This window comes from Daldinia loculata (genome assembly GCF_022478755.1).
Source record: "Daldinia loculata strain CBS 113971 unplaced genomic scaffold F4817scaffold_22, whole genome shotgun sequence".
Lineage (NCBI taxonomy): Eukaryota > Fungi > Ascomycota > Sordariomycetes > Xylariales > Hypoxylaceae > Daldinia > Daldinia loculata.
The window spans coordinates 436,556-461,800 of NW_026054876.1; the positions used below are offsets into that span (position 1 = coordinate 436,556).

The window sequence follows — 25,245 nt, forward strand, 5'->3', positions numbered from 1 at the left end:
CCAGGTAATCGGGTAAGTTAGCAATGCATTAGACGGTAGAAACTTGCGACACTGCCTCCTACCAGGATTTAGGATGCGCGAATTAGATACTCGCGGGATAATATGTAAAATAATTCCTACGTCTATTTTTCTAGATCAGAAACTGATGTTTAATGTTTGCTTGAAAAATAAAGTGAGGAAGGAACCGGGATGAAACTTTTCAGCTTAACAGCCCTATTTCAATATCACATCTACGCATAACCCCGCTACAAGCTAGTATTTCCATATCTAAATGAGGGGAGATGAGGGGAATGATATATGCAACAATTGATATGTGAGGGGTGAATCAATTTTCAGGTCTCTCGTTTTGATAAGAGAACCCCGACTTCGAAGCACCTTCTTATGAGTTACCCAACCGTTTTATATACGAACACGATTTGATTAATACCATCGGATTTAACTTCTTCTCTGAGCGAGCAGCAGCAATTATGGCGTCCAATACCAAACCCGGTGAGAACATTCTATGGGGAGGTCGCTTCACCGGTACGTGTAATACCTTGTATTCGTTGTTTATTATCGTGCAACATCCTCCACGTGTGCCAACAAAATTCTTGCAAGCTCCTCCGCAAATGTTGTGGCAAGGAGAGACACTCACTTCCAACTTGGTATTTCCTACTTGGTATGCTAATTCTTGTCCCAGGCGGCCTTGACCCCCTTCATGGTGGCTTACAACGAGAGTATCCACTTTGATAAGAAGCTCTACAAGCAAGACATCTTGGGTAGCAATCGCCTTTGCCCGGGCTAACAAGAAGGGTGGCATCATAACAGAAGATGAGTTCAACAAGATTGAGAAGGGCCTCCAGGCTGTTATGAAAGAGTGGGATAATGACTCGTTTGTCATTGTACCTGGCGTAGATGAGGTGTGTGCTTGCGCTCCTACTTAGAACCTCAAATCTAGCCTAGAGAAGGGAAAGCAACTAATTGCTTATGAAAAGGACATACACACTGCCAACGAGCGCCGCCTAGGCGAGATTATCGGCAAAGACGTGGCCGGTAAGCTCCACACTGGGCGTAGCCGCAACGAGCAGGTCGCATGCGACATGCGTATGTGGCTGCGGGATGAGCTGCGCAAGATCGAGGGGCACATCGTGACTTTCCTCTAAGTCGCTGCCGACCGCGCCGAAAGTGAGGTTGATCACGTCATGCCCGGCTACACACACCTGCAACGTGCCCAGCCCATCCGTTGGAGCCATTGAGTGATGTCGTACAGTTTGGCCTTCGCCAGCGACCTAGAGAGACTGCGTGAGGTCGTCAAGCGCGTCAACAAGAGCGCCCTAGGATGCGGCGTCCTTGCCGGCAACCCGTTCAACATCGACCGTGATATGATGGCCGCGGAGCTGGGCTTCGAGGGGCTGCTGTGGAACTCGATGGGCGGAGTAGCGGATAGAGACTTCGTAGCAGAGACCCTGCAGTGGGCGTCGATGCTCATGCAGCACGTGTCGCGATGGGCTGAGGACTTGATTATTTACTCAACCGCCGAATTTGGTTTCGTGCGGCTAGCCGATGCGTACTCGACCGGTAGCTCGCTTATGCCGCAGAAGAAGAACCCGGACAGCTTGGAGACTGCGGGGTAAGAGTGGCCGTGTGTTCGGCCAGATGGCTGGGTTCATGATGACCCTTAAGGGTCTGCCTAGCACGTACAACAAGGACCTACAGGAGAGCTGGGAGGCCATGCTGGACACGGTCAAGACGGTTAGCGACAGCATGCAGATCGCGACGGGCGTGCTGGCCACACTCGCCATCAAGCCCGAGAAGATGCAAGCCGCTCTCGACCCCTTTATGCTCGCTACCGACATTGCCGACTACCTCGTCCGCAAGGGCGTACCATTCTGCGAGACACACCACATCTCGGGCCGCGTAGTCGCCCTATCCGAGCAAACCGATACTCCCATGAACGAGCTCACATACGACCAGCTCAAATCGGTCGACGCCCGTTTCGAGAAGGATATCGCCGAGTCTTTTGACTACGAGCGCAGCGTCGAGATGCGATCTGCCAAGGGCGGTACTAGCAAGGAATGCGTTCTAGAGCAGATCAAGGTCTTGAGACAAATTCTTAATGCTTAATCCTATGAAATTGCTACCGGTCGAGCGGTTTCTATTTGGTGAACCTAGGAGGACAAAGGTCAAAACTGTGTGTTTTTCTCAGGGGTAATTCTTACGGCGGATGACCAGAACAGGAAAACGAAATAGGTATAGACAAAAATTAGCCTTCTCATCCAAATTTTTGCCTTCTGCGCGCATTAGATTACATAGCACGAGATTTTCAAACTTGATTTCGATTAGAATAAACTACGCTATGTTCTACAGGTATATTCTATGTGTATTCGGCGGGTATCATGACTCGTCACTTTTATCCGACTTATGTCTCGCATTCTCCTTGTCATCCTTATCCTCCCGCTTGCGATCGCCTTCGCCCTTCCTCTCCTCGTTCTCAAGTACCTCCTTGACGTCCGCCCCGCCGAGATCCGTCATCTCGTCCCAATCGACATCATACTCCTCCGCCACGGTCCTAATCTCCCGTCTCAGCGCATTCACGTCGTGTAATAAAACCTCCCACTTCTGCGGGTCAAACCCGCGTTCCTGATATAGGATGTTCTGCCTCCGCGAAACGGTAATCTTGAGCGCGGCCTGGTAGCTCAGGTCCCGGCTGATGAACAGGAACCACAGATAACCGCCCATCATGGTACTATTCAAGGATTAGTAACTAGTCCTAAGTGGAGGAGTAGGATGACGTGCCTCAAACCGGCGAGATATGTTACAGGTTCCATCAGGTCCCAGCCAAGGTCAGTGTGGAAGGTCAGGAAGTAGACGGCGCCCCACCACCCTGATAGAACGACAAATCCGGCTTTTGCGATTCGATGGACGCCGCGATGGGCAAGCATGTCGCACTCGTGCTTTATCTTAGATAGCTCTTCGATCTTGTGGGACATGCGCCGCAGCCGGACACGCATGTAATGCGTGCGATCGTTGAAGCTGGGCACGCCGACGCGCATCTCGGCATCGTGGCCGGAGATCTCAATGGCGAATTCGCGGCCGCGCGCGGCGTCGCGGATGAAGTCGCCGATCTCGGTAGAACTACTCCAGCGCACCCAGTCCTTGTGTTCGGCAGGAGTGTCAGCGCCCTCGCGGCCGAGTCCAGAGTACGACGCGATATTAGATTTCTCCTGCCCTATCCCGATTTTCCGCCCGGTCTCGTCTCTTTCGGAACCTTCCGCCAGGAAATGCACGCTGGGCATCTTCTCGCGGCCGTCGCTGTCGCGGATTGGTGGGAGTTCGGCCTGGATTAGGCGCTCGAGGTAGGATAGGGGCTGTTGAGGGTGGACGAGCAGGGCTAGGGGTTGGATGTCTTCGTTTTGAGCGAGAGATCGGAATTCCCCTTTGTTGCCACGCTCGTCGTGAGTCGCATCGACGGGGAGAGGTAGAATTAGTTTTAGGAGTCGGGTTGGAGTGGTTAGTAGTTTGCCTAGTCGATTGTCAGTCCATTGGATCGTTCGAAGGCCAATGGAACATGTGTAATACCCTTGGTCATGGTCTTATTCATGGTCCGCCTCGACTCGCTGACGGGAGGCTCGTCGGCGCCCTCCCTCTGCCAGGGACGTTTGATCTGCTGCTTTGTGGCATCTTCAATTCCGGCTTTTACTTCTTTCTCGTGCGCCGTTTGGTCTCTCTGGTTGGTTTCCTTTACCGTCTCGTCGCCAAGCTTCTGGTTTCTCGTGTATGTTGTAGTTGCAAAACATCGATACGACGAAGGTACCACTGGATTTGCCTTCCTTGGCGGTATTATAGTTGAAGTATAAATTGAAGTATAAGTATTGCCAAAACGACGGCCAGTGAACTGCCGTATGCTCGAGGCTGTCAACTGCGAACACGCTCTAAATGCATAGCTCATCGCGCTCTATTTATCACGATCTTCTCTAATCAATTATTATTGTTTTTTTTTTACTTAGGTCATAATTACTTTGTACCAATAAGTTTACATTACCTTGTACCTTGCGCAGCTCTAGAAAGCTGGCGGACTAAATGCTCCATAGAATGTTTGACGTCGCAAAAGGTCCCTTGTCCACTATTTGATACTTGTTTCGCTCATGACGTCACAGGGCGTTATCTCTTAACCAGTCGTCAATGCAGCACCTTTTTCCTTCTGCAGCTATTACGCCATCGAAGCCCAATCTTAATATAAAAGCTATATTTAGATTTGAACGTTGCTAATTGTTCTGCTAGCTTTCAAAAAATGATCTAATTAACTTATATCGCCCTAAGAGGGAACTTCTTTCGAAATGGTCCCTCCTTACCTCAAGAGGTATGCAAGTAAGCAAGTGAGGCGCGCCACATGCAGGACTCAAACTACCCGATCAGTTGTCTAATCTAAGCCCAGCGCCACAACGATGCCAGGCAGCAAATATTGGCTATTGGCGAGCTGGTCTTGTTATATTAATATTCCTCCTTGTCCAATATGGCCTTGCTTGGTTTTTGGAAGCACTCAGTTTGGCAATTGGTCAGGCCAACTCCTTTAGTAACATTTGTTTCATATAACTTAAGTCTGGGGTATTGTTGGTTGGCGACGAAGAATGCTGTGAAACCACCTGCGTCACTTTGTTCACCCAGTAAGGCAGTTGGAAAAAGACCACTGGCCAAACAAGTGTCAGTCCTAAATCCGCATGTCTCTTAGCTTCATTAGGCTACTTATCTTAACTCATAAGGTTTCCATCTTCGGTGTAAGTCTAAGTCTAAGTTTAAGTACAAAACAAATTCTTCCCATTATTATATTAAACAAATTAGTATCTACACATTTTAAAAGATTCTATAAAATTATAATATATCTAACTAACTGATTATTACTTAAATAATCCTAGTAACAATTCGTTGGTATTTGTCTTCCTCAGCGCTTCCTAGGCGTCTATTTATAGGACCAGCTGATCCTCCGCAGTGCATAGCCCTACGCTGTGTACCAATTGAAGATTGGATTGTGTCTCACAGCAGAACCAATAAGAGCCAATCATAAATATCCAAACGTAGCAAACGCGCGTTTCGCCTAGCGCTATATAGACGACACTGCTACCATCCTACCATTCCTGCTCTAGGGACATACCCGCTGTCAACTCGGCTGTCTCGGATACATGTAGGACTTTGCCAATGTAGTTATATACGAGACATGCGCTTCGGGGGCTGCAAGGCTGGCGTCGTTAGAACAGAATTTAACTTATACATAGGTAGACTATCACCCATAGTCGGCTAACTACTTGGAATAATCAATCTGACCTTTGTTCGAAATTGAATTCTTTGAAGAAACCCTACGCCGCTCGCTTTATACCCGTTTTCATTATACAAAGAGCCTCAAACAAGGTCCAAGAGGCATCCACATCACTGCCTAGTTAAAGTGGCCTTGCTGGCATCTTACCTACATAACACTTAGATCCAGTCATATTTATCTTATTTATTTATCATCCAACTTCATTCGTATCCTTTTCGTCTCAGCATCGCTCCTTAGTAGTCCTAACTCTTCTTCGCCCTCGCCTATAGGAACTCGGTTATCCCGAATATACAGCAAGATGTCCGACGAAGTGGGTTCGATGACCGTTAACGGCAACTTCCTGAAGGACTTTATCATCGCCATCGCAGTCGCAGCCGTTTCAAGTGTTGTACTTTTGACGATTATCTGCCTTCTCGCACAATGTGGACCGCGAATGTTCACTAAAGTCCGCAGGAGGGAAGAGTGGCTTTCTCCAACACTTGAGGAGGGATACCAAGATCAGTCGCAACCAGAACTTCCCTTAGTACCAAGAAGTTGGCAACGGAAAGAATACTCATAAAAAAGCTATCGATCGTTCGAATACTCCAAAACTAAAAATCGCCGCGCCGACTATTCGTCAATGAGCGCGAGAATCCCATCAACTGATTAACATAGTGGGGATACAGTCTATCTGCCTTCATCTACACATCTATACGTTGTACAACGGGTCAGAGGCCTAAAGGCTAGATGCTGCGGGCTACCCATACAATACCGTACGTGATGTTAGCTTCGACCCACCTCACCATATATGGGATTCGAAGCCAATACCTGTTTCAGCTGGTATACATCAGTTAGGCTTGGTCAGGAGGCTTCAGGTAGAGCATTGTGATGACACATGTTTACTCTGGGGAAAGTCTTTCTCAGTACCTACCTAGACGCCTGTCGATATGGAGGCCGGAAGGCCATGCCGGACCATACTTGAGAATATCATCTATGGAAATCTATGGAGATTTGCTCCATTAAAGCGAGCGTGTTATATATTTACCGCGGGATCGGATATACACCCCTTTGAATACCTAGGTAGACATAGAATGGTTATGGCATGAGCGGCGCATTTATACCGAGGCATAGCATATAGAATTTAGATAATTATCTAAGAAGCTCAGGCATGGACTTCCCTAGTGCAGGGAGTATGAACTCCCAAATATTTAGTCTTTATTTTCTACATCAACAGCTAGATCATAAATGTAGCTTTTTATGATAGTGCTATTTAACTCATTTCAGAACTGTGGACGAATAGTGAGATAAGAGAATAAAATAAACCCCTTTACGGAGTTTATGCACCGCGCTGTTAACACCAATCGACTTGCTGTTTTCGGTCATGGCGTCCGCGGACCCGGAATTAAGTAACAACCATCATACGAGAAGAGCCATAAGCTTACATCATTGAAGAGCTGCAAATATCATGAATAGGTACTCTGGTTAGAGAACATTTCCCGAGTATGGCGGCGGGTTATTGCGGGCCATTGCGGACGGAACCTAGGACGTTGCGGCTCTAGTGCTTTATCGCCGGCTCAAGTCGTCGCATCTTGATACGATGTCACTAATACATGCCGTCAAAATGACTGTCTCTAAGGTGCCATGGTATAGACGCTGGAGCTATTTTTATTATTTCGACGATTAGATATTAGATACTAGATATAAATACTTGCTTTCCTCCTCGAGTTTTGCGCCCTTGATGGATAGCAAAGACCATATCTCCAGCAGGAAGAACTTTCATCTTTGGTTTTGGACATACCTAATTTGAAAGTAATCTCTCAGCCCAGACCCTACTCACGCCATGTCTCCTCCTCGAACGCTTCCGACTAGCCAACTATGCAAGAATGGTCCGCATGTTCCCAAGCTTGGGTTCGGCTTGATGGGCCTCAGCGTCGGAGCAGGCGAAATAGCGTGTGTTGAAGTAATCCAAGGATAATACCAACTTATAGACTGACCATATGCAAAGTTCCGATGAAGAGCGATTCAAGATTCTCGACAGAGCCTGGGAGCTCGGGGAGGTATTTTGGGATAGCGCATTTGCTTACGGCGATAACGAGGATCTCGTGGGCAAGTGGTTTAAACTGCACCCAGAACGTCAAGGCGACATCTTCTTGGCTACTAAATGGGCACTCGAGTATGGCGGTGACGCCAACCCAGTCTTGTCCGTCGACAGTTCACCCGAAAACTGCATTAAAAGCTGCGAAGGTTCTTTGAAACGTCTGGGAGTCGACAGTATAGACCTGTTTTATTGCCATCGCTTCGACGATGTAACCCCGGTTGAGAAGTCCGTAGAAGCTATGGCAAAGCTCAAGAAGTAAGCACCCAAGGCTGTCCAACTGCTAAGTAGGGCTACTAATGTCATGAAACAGGGAAGGCAAAATTAAATATCTCGGCTTGTCCGAGTGTTCCTCCAGTACGCTCCGACGTGCTCATGCTGTGCACCCAATCTCGGCTGTGGAGATTGAATACAACCCATGGTCGCTCGATATTGAAAGCGAGGAGGGTACCAACTTGCTTGCTACTTGCCGAGAGTTAGGGGTTGCCATCGTCGCTTACTCGCCCCTTGGTCGCGGTTTCTTGACCGGGCGCTACAAGTCTCGGGACGATTTCGATCCAAATGATTACCGCAGGGGGTATCCAAGATTCAGCCCGGAGAACTTCCCGAAGAACCTAGAGTTGGTCAAGAAGTTCGAAGCTTTCGCAGAGAAGAAGGGTCGCACACTAAGCCAGTTGGTGCTGGCATGGATTATGGCTCAAGGAGACGATTTCTTCCCTATTCCGGGGACCAGGAATAGCAAGTATCTCGAGCAGAACCTTGGCGCATTAGATGTCAAGCTCACCGCCGAGGAGAGCCAGCAGATTAGGGACCTCATCGGAAACTTGCAAGTTGCAGGGGAACGAAACTTAACACTTGTAAATATCCCACCGCAGCATCTACAGGACACTGCACCCCTAAAATGATTTTGGTGACTAGGACCCAGATCGTCGTCTCATAGTTTAGGTAGCCAGGACAGCCAAATTGAGCATACAACTCTTGCTTTATTATAATTAGCCAGTCTTTCGTGTCATAATCGGGTAACGAGGATTGGCCTACAAGATACTATTGACTTAGTGAAAGTTTTAGCAGAGGCCGTCAGGAACGATCCAAGTAGACTGGACCGATAGATAAAAGCCTTAACGGATCTGCCGACAGTTAATCCACGTAGTAGCTACTAAAACGTGATACTTCAGGGCTGAAGCCGTCGCATTGCTAGGCTCATCTATCCCGAAACCTTGCTGAAATAACAGACCGAGGTTTCTCGTCATTACCATTATGTATCAAGCCATTATTCCTCCTCTCCTAAATCTCCATCTTCCTCCATCTCATCGTCTTCCGCAGCGTCTTCGTCGTCGTCATCCTCTTCGGAACTCGTTCCCGAGCCCTCGCTCTCACCCTCAGACCCTGGGTCATAATCTTCTTCGTCTTCATCTTCTTCATCCTGCAGTTGCTGTTCGGCTTCCATCTGCGCCCTTTCTAGTTCTGTCATGCCATCTTCCCCAGCCTGTCCATTGGCATCTTCCTCTTCACCTTCAGCTTCTTTCTTTCCCTTGGCATTTTCTGCTAGTTCCCTCTTGGCCTTCCGTTGATCGGCCATGCTTCGATCCTGAAGCCTGTGTCGCATGACATAGTCTTGATTGATACCTCCATAGTCCTCCTGGTCTAACATCGAGAACTCTATCTCCTCGGTTGTCTCGTCGTTACCATTTTCGCCTGTGAACACCTCAACTACCATATTAAATGTGCGCTGCAATACGCTTGTGTAGCTGATGGCTGCAATTTTGTCCAATGGTATGAACAACAGCGGCTTCTTAAAGCCCCATAAGATCCCAGTTTCCAGGAAGAATAGGTAACCATCCTTTGAGCCCCTGAATGCCTTGACATGAACCGCTGCTTCCTTTGGTCGATGTGGTTGTCGAACTTTACTATGAAATTTTGCAGGATCTGCTGCAACTATTTGCACATTGTTTCCGGCAGCCTGAAGACACTTATTCAGGGCCCAGTTGAAGAGGGTGGTATAAGAGTCAGAGACGGCAGAAGCTGCACCAGCATTAGGTCCACCAATCGAACCTGGTTTTGGTGCACCAGCTGAGACAGTAAAGAGTAACGGATCTTCGGTCGGTGCGCCTGATTTAGAAAGGGAGAAAGCGTTTCGTGGGAATAAGATGTAGTTGTGCTGAATCTGAGATTTCTCGGGCACGGGAAGGTAGAAAGCATACTCTATATAATAATTAGTACTAATATTAGATGGTTGTAAAATATATAGTACATACCGATATCTTTCCATGCATATGCTATTCCAGGCGCAGGCGCGGTTGCACCAGGGATTCGGGCATATAGGTGTTTGGGCGTGAGGCATAATTCGAACTTCTTACGCTGCGGGATAGAGACGGATATATCTTTTATTTCCAATAGGATATTCTCGCTTGATATGTCTTCGATTGTGCTCGTCTCTGCGGTGTGCGGTAGATTTCCATTGTGGGAGGGCTCGATATCGACGCGGCGCCGCTTTAGGGATGAGCCAGCTGTATGGTCACCTGTTTGTTCATATATGAAATTTGCAATCTGGTTGAATAGTTGGACTCGCGATGGAGAATCTATATAGCTTAGTTAGAGAAAATAGGGACAATATCTGACGCGAAAAGATTAAGAAATACCGGCAGCCTTGTGGATGTCTTGTAAAATGTCTGGTCGCGACTTGAATACGGAGTCCAGCTTCTGGATATCCAATCCATTGGCCATGATGTCAAAAAAGACTGGTCGGGGTGATTACCCCTATGCGCAATACTAAGAAAGATGAAATAAGTCGCAAGAGGTTGCAAGGCTCTTGTTTACTCTAATAAGAAAGTCGACGTTCTTAATACCTAATGTTGTTTTTTTTGGAGTCGGCGAATTGTTTTACGCTAAAGTTTGTTACTGCTAAGCATATGATATGACGTACAGGGGCCCCCCTAAAAGATTCCCTTACTTTCACAAGGCTGTAGGTAATACCTAAGGTAAAGTTAACAGCTCAGGCACCAACCTTATCGTAACTTATCGCAACTTGTAACGGACGTCCAATATGAGAGTAGATATGTACCTAGGTACCTAATTACATGTACCTCTCCGACCCCACATAATATGGTTATCTCTCCAACATCTCGCCGCGCATTCACATGCAGCTTCCTTTGTCATATCATCAAGCTTGCACATTGCCTTGCACATTACCTATTACATACTTCTTCTGTATAACCTATTCCCCCTTAAGGCAAAGATAATCATGTCTTTCCCAAATACTTGGAATCATAGAAAGGTAGCTGAAACCTCAGCCAAAGCATGCGAGGTATGCTTCAAGCCTAGTACCAGCGTGCTCATAACCCCAGACAATAAGGTAGGTTGCGGTTCTATCATAACGCTATGAACACCTTTCCCTGATATCCTGCTACTAGGACTTCTTTTATGTCTGTCCTGGTCATTTGAAAGATAGGGGATTCTGCACCCCTATCATTGACCACGATGCCATTGCAGCCAAGAAGAAAAAGGAGATGGAAGATGAAATTGAACGGGTGAAGAAAGAGTACGAAGAGAAGCAACGCAAGAAAAAGGAGAAGGAGTCGGAAAAGTCCAAGAAGGAAAATGAAGACAAGGAAACTAAAGAGACTAAGAAAGATGAGCCAAGCCCTCAAGTCAAGGTCGGTTTCCTATTTGCGCCTTAAAACCATATTGGCTCACGGATATAGGACAAACCGGATGAAAAGACTCCACCAAAAGTAGAAGAAGAACCCCGGGTGTTTTCATTGCAAAAGTCTTTAGTTATCCCTCTGTTCAGCTACTGGTTGTCGATACTGATGACATGCAGGACCTTCTACCAACAACGGCTGGACAGAAAACGCGCAGCTGAAATGGCCAAAAGGAACCGAGAACGCCTAAGCAATCCCAACTACTTCCCTTCCGTTCCTAAAGACCCGTTATGAGGTGACCTTCACCTACAAAGATGGCTTCAACTCGGCAAGTAGGTTAGTATACTGAAACTAGCTGGGCTTATTGGATCTCAACAACGGTTCCAGTCCTTGCCCTTGCTGTGCCCATAGGCATATCAGCCAATGGGAGCTTTATGAGCTACGCAAAGGAGCAGCAGCTCTTAAAATGGCTAACTCTCCATGCTCGTTATTATTAACTATTAACAATGTTTATTGAATTTATGTCCTAGTCGCTACGGAGCTAGATACAACATTCGACCGAAGTACCCTCAAGGTTCCCAGTACTCAAAGTTCATATTAGTTGAGTATTCGCTCAATCGGTGTGGTAAGCTGGAGTGTCGTATCTTGGGCCAACAAACTACTGCGGCAAAGCATGCTACTTTCTATAAACACCCCATTCTTCACCCCTAGGGACACACCAGTCGATTAGCTATGCCATATTTGCCTAGTTACGTTTAGCTCGCCCGGATAGCTTGCTCACCGCAGCACGGGGTAAAATTATTGGAAAGCTGACAACTCGTTGGGTTGTCTGCCTTATAAGGCTGACACTACCTCTCTCTGACAACAGATTTGGCCTGAACATGACGTCTAATACTATCCGATTATTTCACTCGAATTTAAAATCCAATATAAGTGTTCCGCAGGCTTAGTTCTTAAGAGTTCTTACCCTCCCGTACCTTACACTGTTGGCAGAACATTGTGCAAGCTGCATGAATCATTGGAAATCTCCCACTGAAGCCAGTAACCTCGTTGCTCTCTGTAGGTCCTGCAAGAAGATTAGCGCTTACATTGCATCGACAACGCACGGCACCAGGTCTGATGATACCATCTAAGCGACGAGGCAGTGGAAACGCCGTGATACCTAATGCCCGAATGTGGGTTGATATATTGGGCATCTCCCGTGTTTTGGTGAGCCGATGCATTATTCATGCAACCGGTTACTTTTCCAGCAAGGTCACGAGGGATACATTAGCTGTACTTGCATCCGGGGAACTGTAGTACTCCTTCCAGAACAGCTTCAACGCATAGTCTGCGTGCGTCTGCGTGTGTCTGCGTGTGACGAGAAGGGGGGTTTCACTGTGTTTCTACAACTGGACTAGACATACCCGCGATGCTTCAAGAAGCTCTGGAGTTGCAGGAGAGGTAACATTTAATATGCAGCAAGGTCCCAGGCTCGCAAACTGATGTACTTCGGCCATACTCGGACTCTTCCTAAGCAAATGATACAAGAGCACAATTCTGCGTCAGCCTTATGATGGGTAGTACGAATTGGTGGTGGGGTACTTCGATATTGCTCAACCGTTATCAATCTTCAGATACCACGTCGTGGGCGCCCGGATCTATTACGGCGATCGGCCACGGGCTGTCTTTGTGTAACCGGAGAGAGAGCCTTGGGTGACAAGCAGCTTATAGGTTTCATTCTTTGCTTTGTCATAGCCGTCTTGTCAGTTACCTCTAGACCTCCTATCAGATTGAACCGTCAGGTACTCTAGGTAGGTAATTAGGGGGTGAGTATTTACCATGATTACAGCAGTGACTCTGACATAAGCAGCCTCCCGCACGTAAGGTTTCTTACTAAAGATCAGTCCCCTGCATAACATCACTCAGACTGACAGATACGTCAAAAGTCCATTTCCGGATGCCGCAGATCGGTGTATAAGCCTGTACCCCAGGCTCATTGCACGGACTATATTACTCTTCTTGGGCATTTCGGTTATTTCTTTAACCTCGAGAGAATGCTCGTCTGTGCGAATGTCTTCGGTTCGGCTAGTTAACCGGGCTTATCCTATTGCCCACTTACGCGGGGCCGTCTAACATGTACCTAGATGCATGTTAGCGCTGACATTCTAGATTAAGGTAGTATACGCCCCCTCCGATCCTTCATATAATCCGTTCAAATAATTCGTCCACGCTATCGTTATTAACACCCCATCGAACAAGGATCTACCAAGTAGGTATAAGCTGTATACCTCGAGCTGCAGTTGGCTATGGCTGCTGATTACGAGCTATCCAATGTACTTACGCGGTTTAATCTCAACACGAGAATCGTGCAGAATAGCTTGACAGAAAACAAGGCAAGTTAAACATATTGCTCAGATTTGCACAACGATAAAGCTGACTGGCCGTGGATGACGATGATATTACGTCTAGGAAGTTATTAAGCTCCTACATACATATACGACTCTAATTCAGCTACCTCCGTTAAATGATGGTTTCCTTTAATAGTTACCGATGCCGGTTTATAGGATCGTCACACCAAGCTTTGGACGTAGAACATACGTCGTAAAATCGAGATCTACCCTTGTTAACCGGCGCTTTATAAAACCTAGTCAGTTTTTAGATGGCTTACGGGTATGTTCTAGCGCCACTCCCAGTGGTATGATTAGAAAAAGTACACAATTCACAAACGTACCTATCCTTGATCGATAGGTTACTACAGTGCGGGCATTCCGAGATATTACTTGAACGGGCGTCAAGTCCCGGGCTTTGCTCCGCTTTTCGGATCCGTACTTCATGTTACACGAGAACCGAATCCGAGTATTCGGCTTCTTCCGTCGTTCCTGTAGATAAATAAAGCCGGTTATTTTAGGCATCAGAGTAGAACTCACAGGGCTGAGCTGTATGCAAGTTTACTACATGGGATATTTATCGTATTTCTTTTTATAAAAAGTTATTAACCATTAGGTTAGTGTTATCTCGGGTCTCTCGTATCCTCGTACCCTTTTATGACAATGGTTGGTTCTACCGCCGCGCCGAGCCGAATCTGGGCTGCATAGGGCTGGCGCCTAGCCCTATGACCTAATGGGATGGCTGGATAGCAAGCCACCCGTCGGTTATAGTTTCAGATCAAACATTTTGATTTGTACATGCATGGCTCTCCATAAATATTTTGTACTCTCGAGTCTCGGATGTTAATCACATACCATCTGGCGGATCTTACTGCATGTCTTTTACGGCTCGCTCCCGTTTTGAGACTATATCTACCGATCCGTAGCCCTAAAATAGGAATAGTCGCACCTTAACGCCGAGCTTAGGATCGACTTGCCAACGGCGTAGCGGCGATAAGGTGGGTAAGGTAGCACAACTTAAGCTATGTATAGTTAACCCGTAAAAGTTCGAGAGGGTTTATGTAGGTAATCTGATCTTTTAAGCATTGTCATTTTTGAATTCTGAATCCTTACGCCGTACTACACGAATAGGAATCACTCCACAGTCTGCCCGTACATATGAAAGCAACATGCCAGAGGAAGTAACCTGCCAAAACTCGGGACGACCGAGTATTCCCTTTAAGACATCAGGACTCGTCCCCATAATATTTGCAATAATAATTGGTACTGTAACATGATCTCGCAGCCCATCTGTCGGCATGTCCACCGACCTACATACATAAAGGGAGGACATACAGAACATGCTATGTTACATACATAACGCAGCTTACATCCTTAAGACGGTTTCGTCATAGTGCTTTAAAATTCGGACTTAACCTACAGGTGCGCCCCCAAAAGTCAGATCTTTCAAGATCCTAAGAATGCTAGCCGAGCCAATGGAATCGTGTGCTCAAGGTTACTTGACTGTCATTTGTCACACCGAGGGTCCCTTGGCCAAGAAAGTACAGCCGAGACGACGAGGCTACCATCACATCAACCCGGTCGGCTCGGTCGAATTCTTCTCGGTGGCCTTTCGGACCTAATATCTTCTTGCTAGTTACGTTTCTCCAGATACGCCGCAAGACCGCTTGCGACAAGCAGTTTGATGGGAATGAAGGACGACTTTACATATTGAGAGTCCTGCTGGCTAGTAACCATCCCATTAGTCCCTTGTAACCACTGAAAAACGGGGGCTCGATCCCTAAACTAACCTCCTTGCTATAACCTCCAAGTATCGTGAATCACTCAAGGTCGGTAACCCGGGGTGAAACTAATATTACATGTACTTACCGACGGTGATATGAATAAGAGGGGTCTCTCGAGCAAAAGAGCGTGATACCTGATGCATCTGACCCCCAACCCTACATGCTTCTCATTGCCGATGGATCGTCCTGAAGCATCAACTTTGATGCCCGACTATTCGACAATCTAATTCTGGGGGTTCACCACGGGAACACAGATCCTTAAACGGTTCTCCTGAATGCGTTTTCCCGGTTTGACCGCTCCCCCTTACGACGCCTGCATAGGTAATCAAATCCTTCCTACTATTTCCAACAACCATCTCTCGTCACGCCCCCTCGTCCACTCGAACCCCGGGTATTAGTGCGCGCGCGCGCGCGCGGCTGATTCCGCACGACGACCCGTATCGTATCTCCTAGTCCGTGGCTTCTGTTGTGCCACTTTACGGATATCGATACGCGTTGCTGACTGCAGCGCCCGGGAGTCTTACCGGTCTACTTCCGGCCGCGCGGGCTAATCTCCCCGGATCGTTGACATCGAAACAGCCCTAACCGTAGCGACTGTGCCACCCTTGTTTCCCCCCCAAGAGGGAATCCCACACTGCAACATAGTCACGAGGAAGACAGGCCCGCCCTGCGACCTGAAAGCCAAACTCCACACCCCATAACTACCCAATCGTTATGTGACTTTATGTACGTAGTAATGCTAGGTACCTATGTTGAAGAGGCTTCGCTATGGATGGCTTGGCACGTAGAACCTAGCCTAGTTAGGCTGTATTTTTCGTAGTCATTGGATGACGACCGACGAGGCGACGACGATGGGGGTCGGCGCCTTTTCGCATGTGGAAATTGAGTAGGTAGTATAGCGACGAACCACCGTCTTAAGAGAACATACGACGGCTGTATACCGCTTACCCCTTACGGTATAATACTTCGACATGCACATACAGCCTGCGCGTCATTGCACCTTACGCGCTAAACCCTTACATAGATCCTCGTCTATACATACGTATGCCGCGAAGCGCGACCCGCCTTACAAGGGGACTGGACTAGGTAATATGCGTTTTGCGTCCGAGCCGTGAGAATCTTCATTTCGGGGGGGTGCGGGCGTCGTAAGACGCGGGCATTGGCCGCCTTTTGCTAGCTAAAGCCTATAAATCTTTCCCTTGCTTAAGTCCGAAGCGATCAGAGTGTTTGATTATCATTGGTTTTGTTATCTCCTACCGCACGTACGCAAACAGTAGTATCATCATCGTCGTCATCATCATTATGATAAATTGTTATTTTTCGACCACCCGCCAGGCCGGTCGGACCAGGGGAGCTCATGGTAACGGAGGCGCACGCCGCTTCCTTGTTCGTAATACTGACCTGTCACTCCTCGCCGTTCCTGCATGAATGGAGGAGCAAGGCCCATGGCATAGTATATACGTATCTGTAGATCTAGTAGCAGGGGTATTCAGTATCTCTTCTCTCTGTTTTTCCTTTCTCCGGAACATTTGCGATTTCTTAACGTTCCCATTATTAAATTGTGCTGCGCACGGGCTTCCTCTTCTTCTTCCATCTATCGAAAGGAGTACCGTAGCGTAGAAGTGAGGGAATAAAGGGAAAAGGAGATTACGATGGCGATAAAACAACAACAGTCGTCGGCTTTTAAAACGATAGAGACCGGCGTTAGGAAGGGATGTGATTATGAAGACTTTGATTCGGCTAGGAATTATAATGTCCCTAATAAGTATTCCTCTGCAATAAAAGTTTCCTTTGATTGACTTGATTCGATAACGTAACAAAGTAGGCTCCGTCAGCAGAGCTGACCTCTTTGTTATCAGCTGCTACCATCAGTTTCGTGGGGAGCTTCATGATTGTGGGATTTGTAGATAGATAGGAGTTAAGTTAAGAAGCATTGAAGAGAGCTGGTGAACAGTACAGATTATCAATAGGAAAGATATCACCGGCGTTTGACTTAATAGACGTCATTTCAATGCAATGTAAATAAGACATGTGGTTTTGATATACCGATTCGTTACGCCGCAGCTTGTTTTGACGTCAGCAGAGTTCTCCGCCTCGATCTACATATGATTTATCTTTGGAAGCCCTCATCGTTGTATGCAAAGCAGGAAGAACCGATGACTGCGTGGGATGAACGCCCCCGCGTCACAAGAGAGATTTGTGATGCGGTGTTGTTACTGTAAGGGGCTGGCGCGAGGCACAGCGGTAACTGAAGCATCCCGCCTTTCTACACCGACAGTTCTGTCGCGAACAAGCTGACAGTCTCAGTCTAGGTAATCTCATCTCGGGGAGGTTGCACATGGCCAAATAGAGCTCTGTAGGGGTGTGGGACTAATCCTGACCTGATTAGCTTACAAGAGGTGGTGGGATGGAGTTGGGAATGCTAGCTTCGCAAATTGACTGCGAAACGGCGCAGGCCTACGGAGTAGAGGACCATCAGGGGGTAGTTGCTAGCAACGGTTTTTTTAGGGGGATTTTAACGAGATCGCAGGCTACCTAGAATGGGGAAACGGGAGGGCCCTTGAGTTCGGACGGTAAGCAAGGTTATGACCCCAGGTCTTTCGAGAAAGGGGTAAGCCCTATGCCTGAAGCGTACGGATTACATTCGGTAGGGTTAGTGGCGTGCATCTGACACTATGCCGCAAAGGAAAGCAACCTGCTGAACGACGCGCCCTATAATACATGTGATATCTGATTGGGGGTACATTTCGCGAAGTGCAGTTGATGAATAGAGGCGTGTATGGAGGAAACGAGGTGTCAAACAATACGTTCAGCCCCCGTTGCTCAGACTTGATCCTTGGGTCGTTAGCGGCGGGTTAGGTGAGATGCCGATTAAGGGGGTGTGTGGTCAGCATATGTTGGCTCGTGCTTAGAGCAACAATTTCTGGTAGCTACTACGTAGGTAGGTAGACGACGCTTGTAGAAAACCAACACCATCGTTGTCTCGACCAATACGATAGACCGCTTACTTGGTGGATATATAGGTAAGGAGTCTTATGAAAGCAAGCAAGGATGACAAGCATTAATGAGGCTCTCTTGCTAAAGTAACCCATGTTATAGGTTCCCGTTTCGACCAGGTGGTTGCCGGATTGCAGGCGCATCTGTGCCCCGGGGAGCCACCTCGTCAACGCGGCTCCGGTTAAGCGAGAAGGCCGGGACTACCCATTCGCTACAGCTGCATTTCAGGCCTTGCCAGGCGAAACGACCAACTGTGGCGCCACACTTAACATTTGGGCAAGACAGACGCCCCTCCAGCACACCGTCTTCTAGCGCTGGCCGCATCCAGGAGAGCGTCTCGACGAAAACGTGAGCACAATTTGAAGGTTCTGGCCGCTCAGTAGGGGCGTGGGGTACGATAAACTTTGGCGTCGCAAGAATGCGTCTACACTTCTTGCAACGGATCTCCTTGCCGACTTTCTTGTCTACGCCGGTTTCGATACCATCATTTCCCGAATCCACCTCATCCTCGAACCGGATGCGTTCAGCCTCTGGAGCTTGACGTACATCCCTAGATTCCTTCAGCATTCTTTCGTACAGCCACTTCTGATATATGGGGTGCCGCTCCACAGCGCTGTCATCATCAGCTGGGCATCCCATCTCCCACCAGAGCTCGAGCTGGCGCATAAACCCAGGATTGGGTCCGGCACGCTCACGAGACTGACGAACCCACTCCAAAGCTCTCTCTACGGCCTCCTTGGATGTTTGCCGCCGCTCGGCTGCCGAAGCGACTGAAGGAGTAAATTGCTTGCCCCCAAAGCGGTGAGGGTATTGGTAGAGGAGATAGGCGATAACACAGCTTACGGAACGCGATACACCCATCGCACAGTGTACGAATACCCCGCCCGGGAGATTTCCGTCATCTTTGGTTTCTACAGATGCATCTGCATCTGCATCTGCATCGGCGCCGTTGACTGGCGGATAGAGTCCATTACGGATAAAGCGTACAGTAGATGAGAGATGAACTAATAGATCCGAGTCTTCGTCATCATCAATATCGATGCTCATGTGCTTAAACCGCTTTCCTTCTTCGCCCCATTTGTCAAATGAGAACTTAATGACAGAGAGCACATGAGTGACATTCTGTTCGTAAAGCTTGTCACGGTGCCCTTCGATATTCAGAGCCCAAACCCTGGATGCTTATGTCAGCTCATATTTCGGTAAATACCTGTGACCGTATATGTAGTGTGGGGAAGAGTAAGGGTATAAACTTACCCTCCGACGTGAAGGTTATCGGGTCCGGGTACCCTGGAAAATGACATGATGCTTTTCTTTAGGTCTCAATTTTCTCCGCGGGTGCCTAGAATAATGGATGAGGAATCAGTTGTCAAAAGCGATAGCTGACCCTAGTCTATATTAGAAAAAAGGTAAGAAATCTTTCCTTAAAATATGAAGGTATCTATGTAAAGGGGCGGCAAACTCTTACACGGATTTCTGCGGAATGCCGTATTTGTGCCGCGGGCAGCTGCGCGGGCAAAAAACGGGTCCATACAGCAGAATACATTGAAATTAAGCTTGAGCCCCTCGAGTGGGATATGTACCTATACATGTACAACGTAGGTATGTATATCCTTGTGGCGTCAGCGGCTGTGCAAATGTTAACCTTAGTTTAGACTTTTCATTCCTTCCGGTAGGGCTGAATCATGTGACTATGCTGATTGCCCGTTTTTGACGCTAGTCTGCTAGCTGCTAGGTTGTAAGCTATTAATAATGCAACTCGGGATTCCAAATTCCCATCCAATTGACATGGGACTTTGAAGACCTACATACCTAGATATTAGTCAAATACTACCTCCCGCAATGGTGAACAGAAAGAAAATTTGTTTTTACGATTACTATGCAGCTACTTCTTTAATCGAAAACTAAAATTACTTGGTCATTAAATTTCCTTTACTTCGCATTATGTCTTTAAATACTTTAGTCTTTTAAATCTCATAGCCATAACCAGGTGCTATTTTCTATCTCTATTTGGTTCAAGTATATGTAGACTTCACGCTACTATTGAATAAATGGAACTAATATAAGTTTTGTTATTCTTTGCTATAATATCCGCGGTATCCCATGCCCGCAAGGGTTGTAGCGAATCCCGCGATGGAACGTCTTATACGCAGAACATTAATTCCCTTCCCCCGCCTTCCTCAAAACCCCTTCTTCAAAATACCCTACCCCAAAATAATATAGAAAAGCCGAAATGTCTTAACCAAGCGAGCTTGGCGTTTAAACATAATGACGCATCCTTTCCATGGCTCAAAGGACGAATGTCCGAGATGAGTAAAGAACTCGAGTCACTATAGGTAATACTCTAAAGGGTGTCAGCACTTACATGCACATTCAGCTTACAAGTTCGCACTCAAAAGACATGGGTATCCCTTCGTCCTCTCGAACGCCCAGATGTACTTAGGTATATGTTATATAATGCAAATAATAGATGGGTCTATGTTTTGGTTGCCCAATGAGTCGTCAATTCATTTCTGTCCGAATTTTATCGCTACCTATAAATACTCAACTGTTGATGGGTTCAAATCAACGTTGACGAGCCGCACCTCCACAAGCTCTATTGAGCCACAAATACCCGTTGGAATGGAACGGTGCCGTCAACGAGCATATACGTCTCGTCTCGTAAATTAACCATTGACAACGTGGAATCCCACCCTACTATATCCCAATGTGCCTTAGTGGCGCCTAGTCGCCCCGGCTAGAATATGGAATATTTGTTGCTGGAGCCAAGAATTTACTTTCCGGTTTAGGCCTGTTGTATAAGGCATCGACTTGATAATCGTGCCGCAACCGACCATTTAATTTATCTCCGCGAGCGTGCATCCAACGGGCGGGAGATCGGCAAAGCAAACCAGCCTGCTCCTAGATGAGGTGAGACTCCGAGGCGCACCGCACACGATTGATTGATTGATTGATTACTCTTGCTTCGATTGATCCCTTTCATCCCACCGCCCAATTGTAGGCCGGTTGCTGTGCGTCGATGGACACATTGACCCCCCAACCAACGAAACCCGAGTAATTCGCATCCACAGCTTGTAGATTCTTTTTTTTCCCCCTCGAAAACCCCGCGCAGTATTGCTACCCAACCCCGTCGCTGATGGTCGGTTCAATTCGCTCATCTTGACGGTTGTGGTGGCTCTTCATCGAGCATGCATGCATTTTCTAACATATTAGTCCATTTACCACTGGTCCCCGCATGGCTGTGCTTTAGATGCTGTCGAAAATGATCTGCACGGTAGAATTTCTTGCTCGAGTTGCATTCGCGGAATTTATGCACCTCTTGAAGATGTTTCAGTCGTTCATCCCAATCCTGCTCTGTTGGCTGTCGTGGACGCCCAACACCACCGTGGCGCTCAAATTCTTCTCCGCAGTAACCACATGTATCTGCTTCACCAGGTCGGTTGGTACTCTCGTGAAACGCGCGGTCGTAGCGCGAAAGAAGTAACGCAGAGCACGACCAACTATGTCGCCTTACATGCAGGCTATTTTGATGGCGCTCTGCTTCATTCTTGTTCTTGAACCGATTACCGCAAAACGAACACTCGTATTGCTTTTCGGCCTCGTGGGCGCTAGAAAAAATAAACGAAAAGGTTAGTTATCCGTAAAAGTAAGAAATAGCGTATAATCAACCCCTGAATAGGGTTGAATGACCACTTACCTTAGTTCTTCTGCCGTCTCAAATTTTTTTGGCTTTTTGGGACAGCATTCGCACATGAAAAAACCACCAGGTATCTTTGAGATGCCGGTTTTAGATACTTCACTCACTTTACGGGGCGAGGCGAGACGTCTGGTTTCACTACTAAGGTTACGCTGGTGGGGGACACGTGCAAGCGAAGCGCGTGGCGAGTGACCGAGAGAATTCGGAATGCTATAAGGCGAGTTTGAGATGACGTCAACGGGTGAAAGTCCTCCACTAGATAAGCCGCCGGGTGATCTCCCAGTGAAAGAATTGATACTTGACAGGTTGGTGGTAAGTGAGGCATTTGAAGCAAAAGATCCACTTCGCGTGGTGGATGGAACGGAAGGAATAGAACCGGGAGGGATGCCGGCGAGGCGTGGTGTTGGTGATGCTCTGGATGCGCCCTCACGACGTCGTAATGGGTCGCATAATCCGGACATGCCTTGCATCGGGATATCATCCCCAGGCGGTGAAGACGCCCGTCTCTTCTGCCCAATAGCCTGGTGCTCTGACCGCAACATGTAGTCCTCAGTTTGCGACCTATCCTCCATCGTAAAGTCATTGTCGTCTGCATTGTCGTAGCTGCTGTGTGTGGATATTGTTGCATCATCAGGTAATGAACCACTATTATTCCTTCTCGTTCGCGCAAAAGGCGATCGATCTAGATCCATAGGTTCTATAGGCGAACGGTATTCACTACTCGAAGCCCCGTAGAACGAAGGCCCACGTGGGGAGAGTGCAGACTGCGGGGGAGTATCCGTATAACGGCCGGGCGAATCGATGACCAACTTATTGCTCGGCCGAATAGGAAGAGAAAGAGGTGTTAGTTGAGTGTGCAGACGTTGCTCGTGTGCAGTCAAGTTCGATACGGAAGCACTGAGAGCAGACCGTCGAGGCGGAGTCCTGTTGTCAAATGTTCGTCTCGAGTCCAGCTTCTTAATTAACGAGCTGTCATAGTCGTTGCTATTCGGCCTGTTAAATTGGTACTGGTCATGAGACATGAAGAGTTTCTTGGGGAGAGAGTCCTGGGATCTGAAGGAAAGCCTAGCAGTTAGCACTTCGTTCCGACTGGCATATCGCCGTAGATTTAACAGACTATCCCTACCCTAACGACGAGATGGTGGAGTTGAGACTATGATAGCCTTCGTCTCTATGAGGCCGTCCTATCCCACGATCGTTATCAGCCCTACCATACGGAGGCCGATCCTGGTCCAATTCTTGTCTAGTACTATCCCAGCTTGCATTGGAATCAATCGATGGGATACGGTCGTGTCGAGTAGGAGCCGGCTGTCCAAGCCCAGGCAGGTATTTCGGGGGAGGTAGTGGCGGCGGTGCATCGTCTTCAGCAAGACGGCGGCTGTTAGATATCGGCATAGGGGTAGAAGAGGCTAGAGAGGATTGGAATCTCGATTGCATATGAGACCGGCCCGAGCCTCCATAGTGGTCGAAGTGGCTCGATCCCTCGATGTATATGGCCGGCGGCGAGCCTCCCGGCTCCCTTGGTGCGCATCTTGGGATGTCCATATTGTGTTCCCCCTTCCGAAGACTCGAACAAACGAAGCTGACTTTGTTCGACGTAGGCCAATGACAGAGTTGCCACAGCTTAGTAGTAACGGTGAGTAGCTGAAGGGTATGTGGAATCTGAATATTATTTTGCCGAGTCGAACGAATAGCAGTCCGAGAATGGGTTAGAACATCTGATGGGCTTGTGGAGCTGGCAAAGACGGTGTATGGGAACCGACAATGGCGCAGTCTTGAATCAAGAGGCGGGATGTCGTAAGGATGGTGGTGGCAATATTCGTGTCGGCAGTGCCGATGTCGTCTATGTGGAAGGTTGCGAAATATGTGTTGTCGGAGAGTCGTACTTCAGAAGCAGATGATCGTGCGAGGGTATTCTAAGATAGCAGGAAAACGTAAAGCGTCATGATAGTAGTAAACATGCAGATATAATAACACGATGGTAATACACCGAGATGGGCTCAATGGAAAAGAAAACCGAAGCTAATACAAAGGGTTGAGCCTCTAGAGAAAATAGTCCGAGGTTCAAATCGGGAGACGAGATTTTTGTTCTTGTCATGAAGCTCAGCTCAGCTCAGCTCAGCTACAACCCGAGGTGGATGACAAGAGAGGATATAGCTGGATAATAGTAAAAGCTGGGCTAGTAAATCGTTTTCTGTCGAAGGAGCTTTTGCTTGACCAATGTTGACCAATGGATCCAAATTTCAAATTTGGCCCCTTGCTCTTTTGGTACTCCCTACGATGACTATACGCAGATACGCAGAGTTCGGGCGACTATAAGAATCGCATAGGGGTGGGCGAGAAGAAGACGTGTTTCTAGGAGCGAATAGGGACCGAATAGAGAGACGACGATGTGAGTGATGTAGAAAAGTTTCGGCCTAACACTCGCAAGAATCCATCCACAACCTTTCTTTTTTTTCTATCTCTCTCTCTCTCTCTCTCTCTCTCACTCTACTTCGTACATGTATGAAAGGGTTACCAGAAAGTGAAGAGGGGCGACTTAGGTGCATATTAAAACTAGATTCGAGAAGGACTAACCCGCAACATAGGAAAAGCCCTACCAGTCTACTTACCTAGTCCGTGGGGTGGGTCCCAGTATTTCAGCCCTTCAAGAACAGGGATTACCCTCTAGCGCCTTACAGGGTGGTTCATGGAAGTGGGTCTCCCAGGTATCGTGCTAGGGCTGGTCATAAAGGTACCTTGCCCGTTGTACTACTAGTGGGTCTCTTACTGGACCAGGGAACGTCAGGGGGGTGTATTAAAAAAGAGAAAGGGAAATGGTTACGTACCAGGGGTGGGGAATAAGTCTCAGGGCGTGCATCAAAGAACTTTTTCATTCCCTCGTCGTCTTCTCGTCGTACCCAGTGTACGAGTACAAAGTACATTGTAGGTGGTGGGATTGATGCGACTCCTAGTCGGCACAGGGCTGCACTACCTACAGGCTACAGCCTGCCTCTCTTTTTTATTTTTTATTTATTTTTCCCGCTGAGAAAGGCTGGATCTAGAGAGTTGGGGTACGCGTTACTAAGAAGTAGGATACATTGTATGCGTACATGCACGTATATGTAACTCAGGCATAGAGGCGTGAGTGCGTAGGTGCGTAATGTATACACATGTATGTATGTTAATTTGAGTATTATGTACTTTATCACACTGTACTTTGTTAGGTTCGTCTACCTTATGATATATTATTTTCCTATGTTGATGTTATTATGTTATTATGTTATATATGTAGTATTCGAAAGCTCCCTCTATGTACTTACCAGGTAATTAAATATACCTAACCAACAGCCCTTCTTTAGCAAAAAATTACCAGAGGCGAAAGAGGTGGGAGGTGGGTGTACCCGCTGCATGGCA

At 47.6% G+C, this 25,245-nt stretch overlaps 9 protein-coding genes across 9 annotated transcripts; 5 read left to right on the forward strand and 4 right to left on the reverse strand.

Moving 5' to 3' along the window:
- Positions 1–467: 467 nt before the first annotated feature.
- F4817DRAFT_358554 (argininosuccinate lyase) lies at positions 468–2,103 on the forward strand (the record flags this gene model as incomplete). Its single annotated transcript, XM_049306044.1, has 7 exons — positions 468–557; positions 680–758; positions 808–899; positions 975–1,083; positions 1,144–1,221; positions 1,273–1,557; positions 1,595–2,103. The coding sequence occupies 7 exons, from the start codon at positions 468–470 to the stop codon at positions 2,101–2,103; spliced, it is 1,242 nt and encodes a 413-aa protein (XP_049159498.1).
- A 227-nt stretch (positions 2,104–2,330) lies between these two features.
- F4817DRAFT_336700 (uncharacterized protein) lies at positions 2,331–4,178 on the reverse strand. Its single transcript, XM_049303208.1, has 3 exons — positions 3,559–4,178; positions 2,776–3,502; positions 2,331–2,725 (listed from the first exon to the last, which is right to left on the reverse strand). The coding sequence occupies exons 1-3, from the start codon at positions 3,926–3,928 to the stop codon at positions 2,374–2,376; spliced, it is 1,449 nt and encodes a 482-aa protein (XP_049159499.1). The 5' UTR covers positions 3,929–4,178; the 3' UTR covers positions 2,331–2,373.
- A 313-nt stretch (positions 4,179–4,491) lies between these two features.
- Positions 4,492–4,815, forward strand: F4817DRAFT_336702 (uncharacterized protein; the record flags this gene model as incomplete). The annotated part of the gene is made up of 1 exon (XM_049303209.1): positions 4,492–4,815. A coding segment is annotated over one exon (217 nt), but the record flags the coding sequence as incomplete, so codon positions are not given.
- Positions 4,816–5,588: 773 nt separating this feature from the next.
- F4817DRAFT_315634 (uncharacterized protein) lies at positions 5,589–6,009 on the forward strand (the record flags this gene model as incomplete). Its single annotated transcript, XM_049300564.1, has 2 exons — positions 5,589–5,823; positions 5,945–6,009. The coding sequence occupies 2 exons, from the start codon at positions 5,589–5,591 to the stop codon at positions 6,007–6,009; spliced, it is 300 nt and encodes a 99-aa protein (XP_049159501.1).
- A 1,100-nt stretch (positions 6,010–7,109) lies between these two features.
- F4817DRAFT_365199 (Aldo/keto reductase) lies at positions 7,110–8,351 on the forward strand (the record flags this gene model as incomplete). The annotated part of the gene is made up of 3 exons (XM_049306840.1): positions 7,110–7,219; positions 7,275–7,622; positions 7,678–8,351. The coding sequence occupies 3 exons, from the start codon at positions 7,110–7,112 to the stop codon at positions 8,267–8,269; spliced, it is 1,050 nt and encodes a 349-aa protein (XP_049159502.1). The 3' UTR covers positions 8,270–8,351.
- Positions 8,352–8,480: 129 nt separating this feature from the next.
- F4817DRAFT_99795 (Rtt106-domain-containing protein) lies at positions 8,481–10,350 on the reverse strand. Its single transcript, XM_049308142.1, has 3 exons — positions 10,004–10,350; positions 9,620–9,943; positions 8,481–9,566 (listed from the first exon to the last, which is right to left on the reverse strand). The coding sequence occupies exons 1-3, from the start codon at positions 10,086–10,088 to the stop codon at positions 8,635–8,637; spliced, it is 1,341 nt and encodes a 446-aa protein (XP_049159503.1). The 5' UTR covers positions 10,089–10,350; the 3' UTR covers positions 8,481–8,634.
- A 1-nt stretch (position 10,351) lies between these two features.
- Positions 10,352–11,629, forward strand: F4817DRAFT_99803 (DUF1742-domain-containing protein). The gene is made up of 3 exons (XM_049308143.1): positions 10,352–10,716; positions 10,775–11,017; positions 11,066–11,629. The coding sequence occupies exons 1-3, from the start codon at positions 10,606–10,608 to the stop codon at positions 11,297–11,299; spliced, it is 588 nt and encodes a 195-aa protein (XP_049159504.1). The 5' UTR covers positions 10,352–10,605; the 3' UTR covers positions 11,300–11,629.
- Positions 11,630–17,903: 6,274 nt separating this feature from the next.
- On the reverse strand, positions 17,904–19,645 carry F4817DRAFT_99921 (dual specificity protein phosphatase 12). The gene is made up of 2 exons (XM_049308144.1): positions 19,410–19,645; positions 17,904–19,326 (listed from the first exon to the last, which is right to left on the reverse strand). The coding sequence occupies exons 1-2, from the start codon at positions 19,454–19,456 to the stop codon at positions 18,252–18,254; spliced, it is 1,122 nt and encodes a 373-aa protein (XP_049159505.1). The 5' UTR covers positions 19,457–19,645; the 3' UTR covers positions 17,904–18,251.
- A 1,661-nt stretch (positions 19,646–21,306) lies between these two features.
- Positions 21,307–23,394, reverse strand: F4817DRAFT_315639 (uncharacterized protein; the record flags this gene model as incomplete). Its single annotated transcript, XM_049300565.1, has 3 exons — positions 21,307–21,760; positions 21,850–22,902; positions 22,976–23,394. The coding sequence occupies 3 exons, from the start codon at positions 23,392–23,394 to the stop codon at positions 21,307–21,309; spliced, it is 1,926 nt and encodes a 641-aa protein (XP_049159506.1).
- Between the last annotated feature and the right edge of the window lie 1,851 nt (positions 23,395–25,245).

Coding starts and splice junctions, on each gene's coding strand:
- F4817DRAFT_336700 (XM_049303208.1), bottom strand. CDS start 3,928: ATGAGCTATGCATTTAGAGCGTGTTCGCAGTTGACAGCCTCGAGCATA. Junction 3,503..3,558: donor GAATAAGACCATGACCAAGG/GTATTACACATG, acceptor ACAATCGACTAG/GCAAACTACTAACCACTCCA. Junction 2,726..2,775: donor ACATATCTCGCCGGTTTGAG/GCACGTCATCCT, acceptor ATCCTTGAATAG/TACCATGATGGGCGGTTATC.
- F4817DRAFT_99795 (XM_049308142.1), bottom strand. CDS start 10,088: ATGGCCAATGGATTGGATATCCAGAAGCTGGACTCCGTATTCAAGTCG. Junction 9,944..10,003: donor AGACATCCACAAGGCTGCCG/GTATTTCTTAAT, acceptor TAAGCTATATAG/ATTCTCCATCGCGAGTCCAA. Junction 9,567..9,619: donor ATATGCATGGAAAGATATCG/GTATGTACTATA, acceptor ATTATTATATAG/AGTATGCTTTCTACCTTCCC.
- F4817DRAFT_99803 (XM_049308143.1), top strand. CDS start 10,606: ATGTCTTTCCCAAATACTTGGAATCATAGAAAGGTAGCTGAAACCTCA. Junction 10,717..10,774: donor TCATAACCCCAGACAATAAG/GTAGGTTGCGGT, acceptor TCCTGCTACTAG/GACTTCTTTTATGTCTGTCC. Junction 11,018..11,065: donor AGCCAAGCCCTCAAGTCAAG/GTCGGTTTCCTA, acceptor TCACGGATATAG/GACAAACCGGATGAAAAGAC.
- F4817DRAFT_99921 (XM_049308144.1), bottom strand. CDS start 19,456: ATGTCATTTTCCAGGGTACCCGGACCCGATAACCTTCACGTCGGAGG. Junction 19,327..19,409: donor GATAACCTTCACGTCGGAGG/GTAAGTTTATAC, acceptor ATAAGCATCCAG/GGTTTGGGCTCTGAATATCG.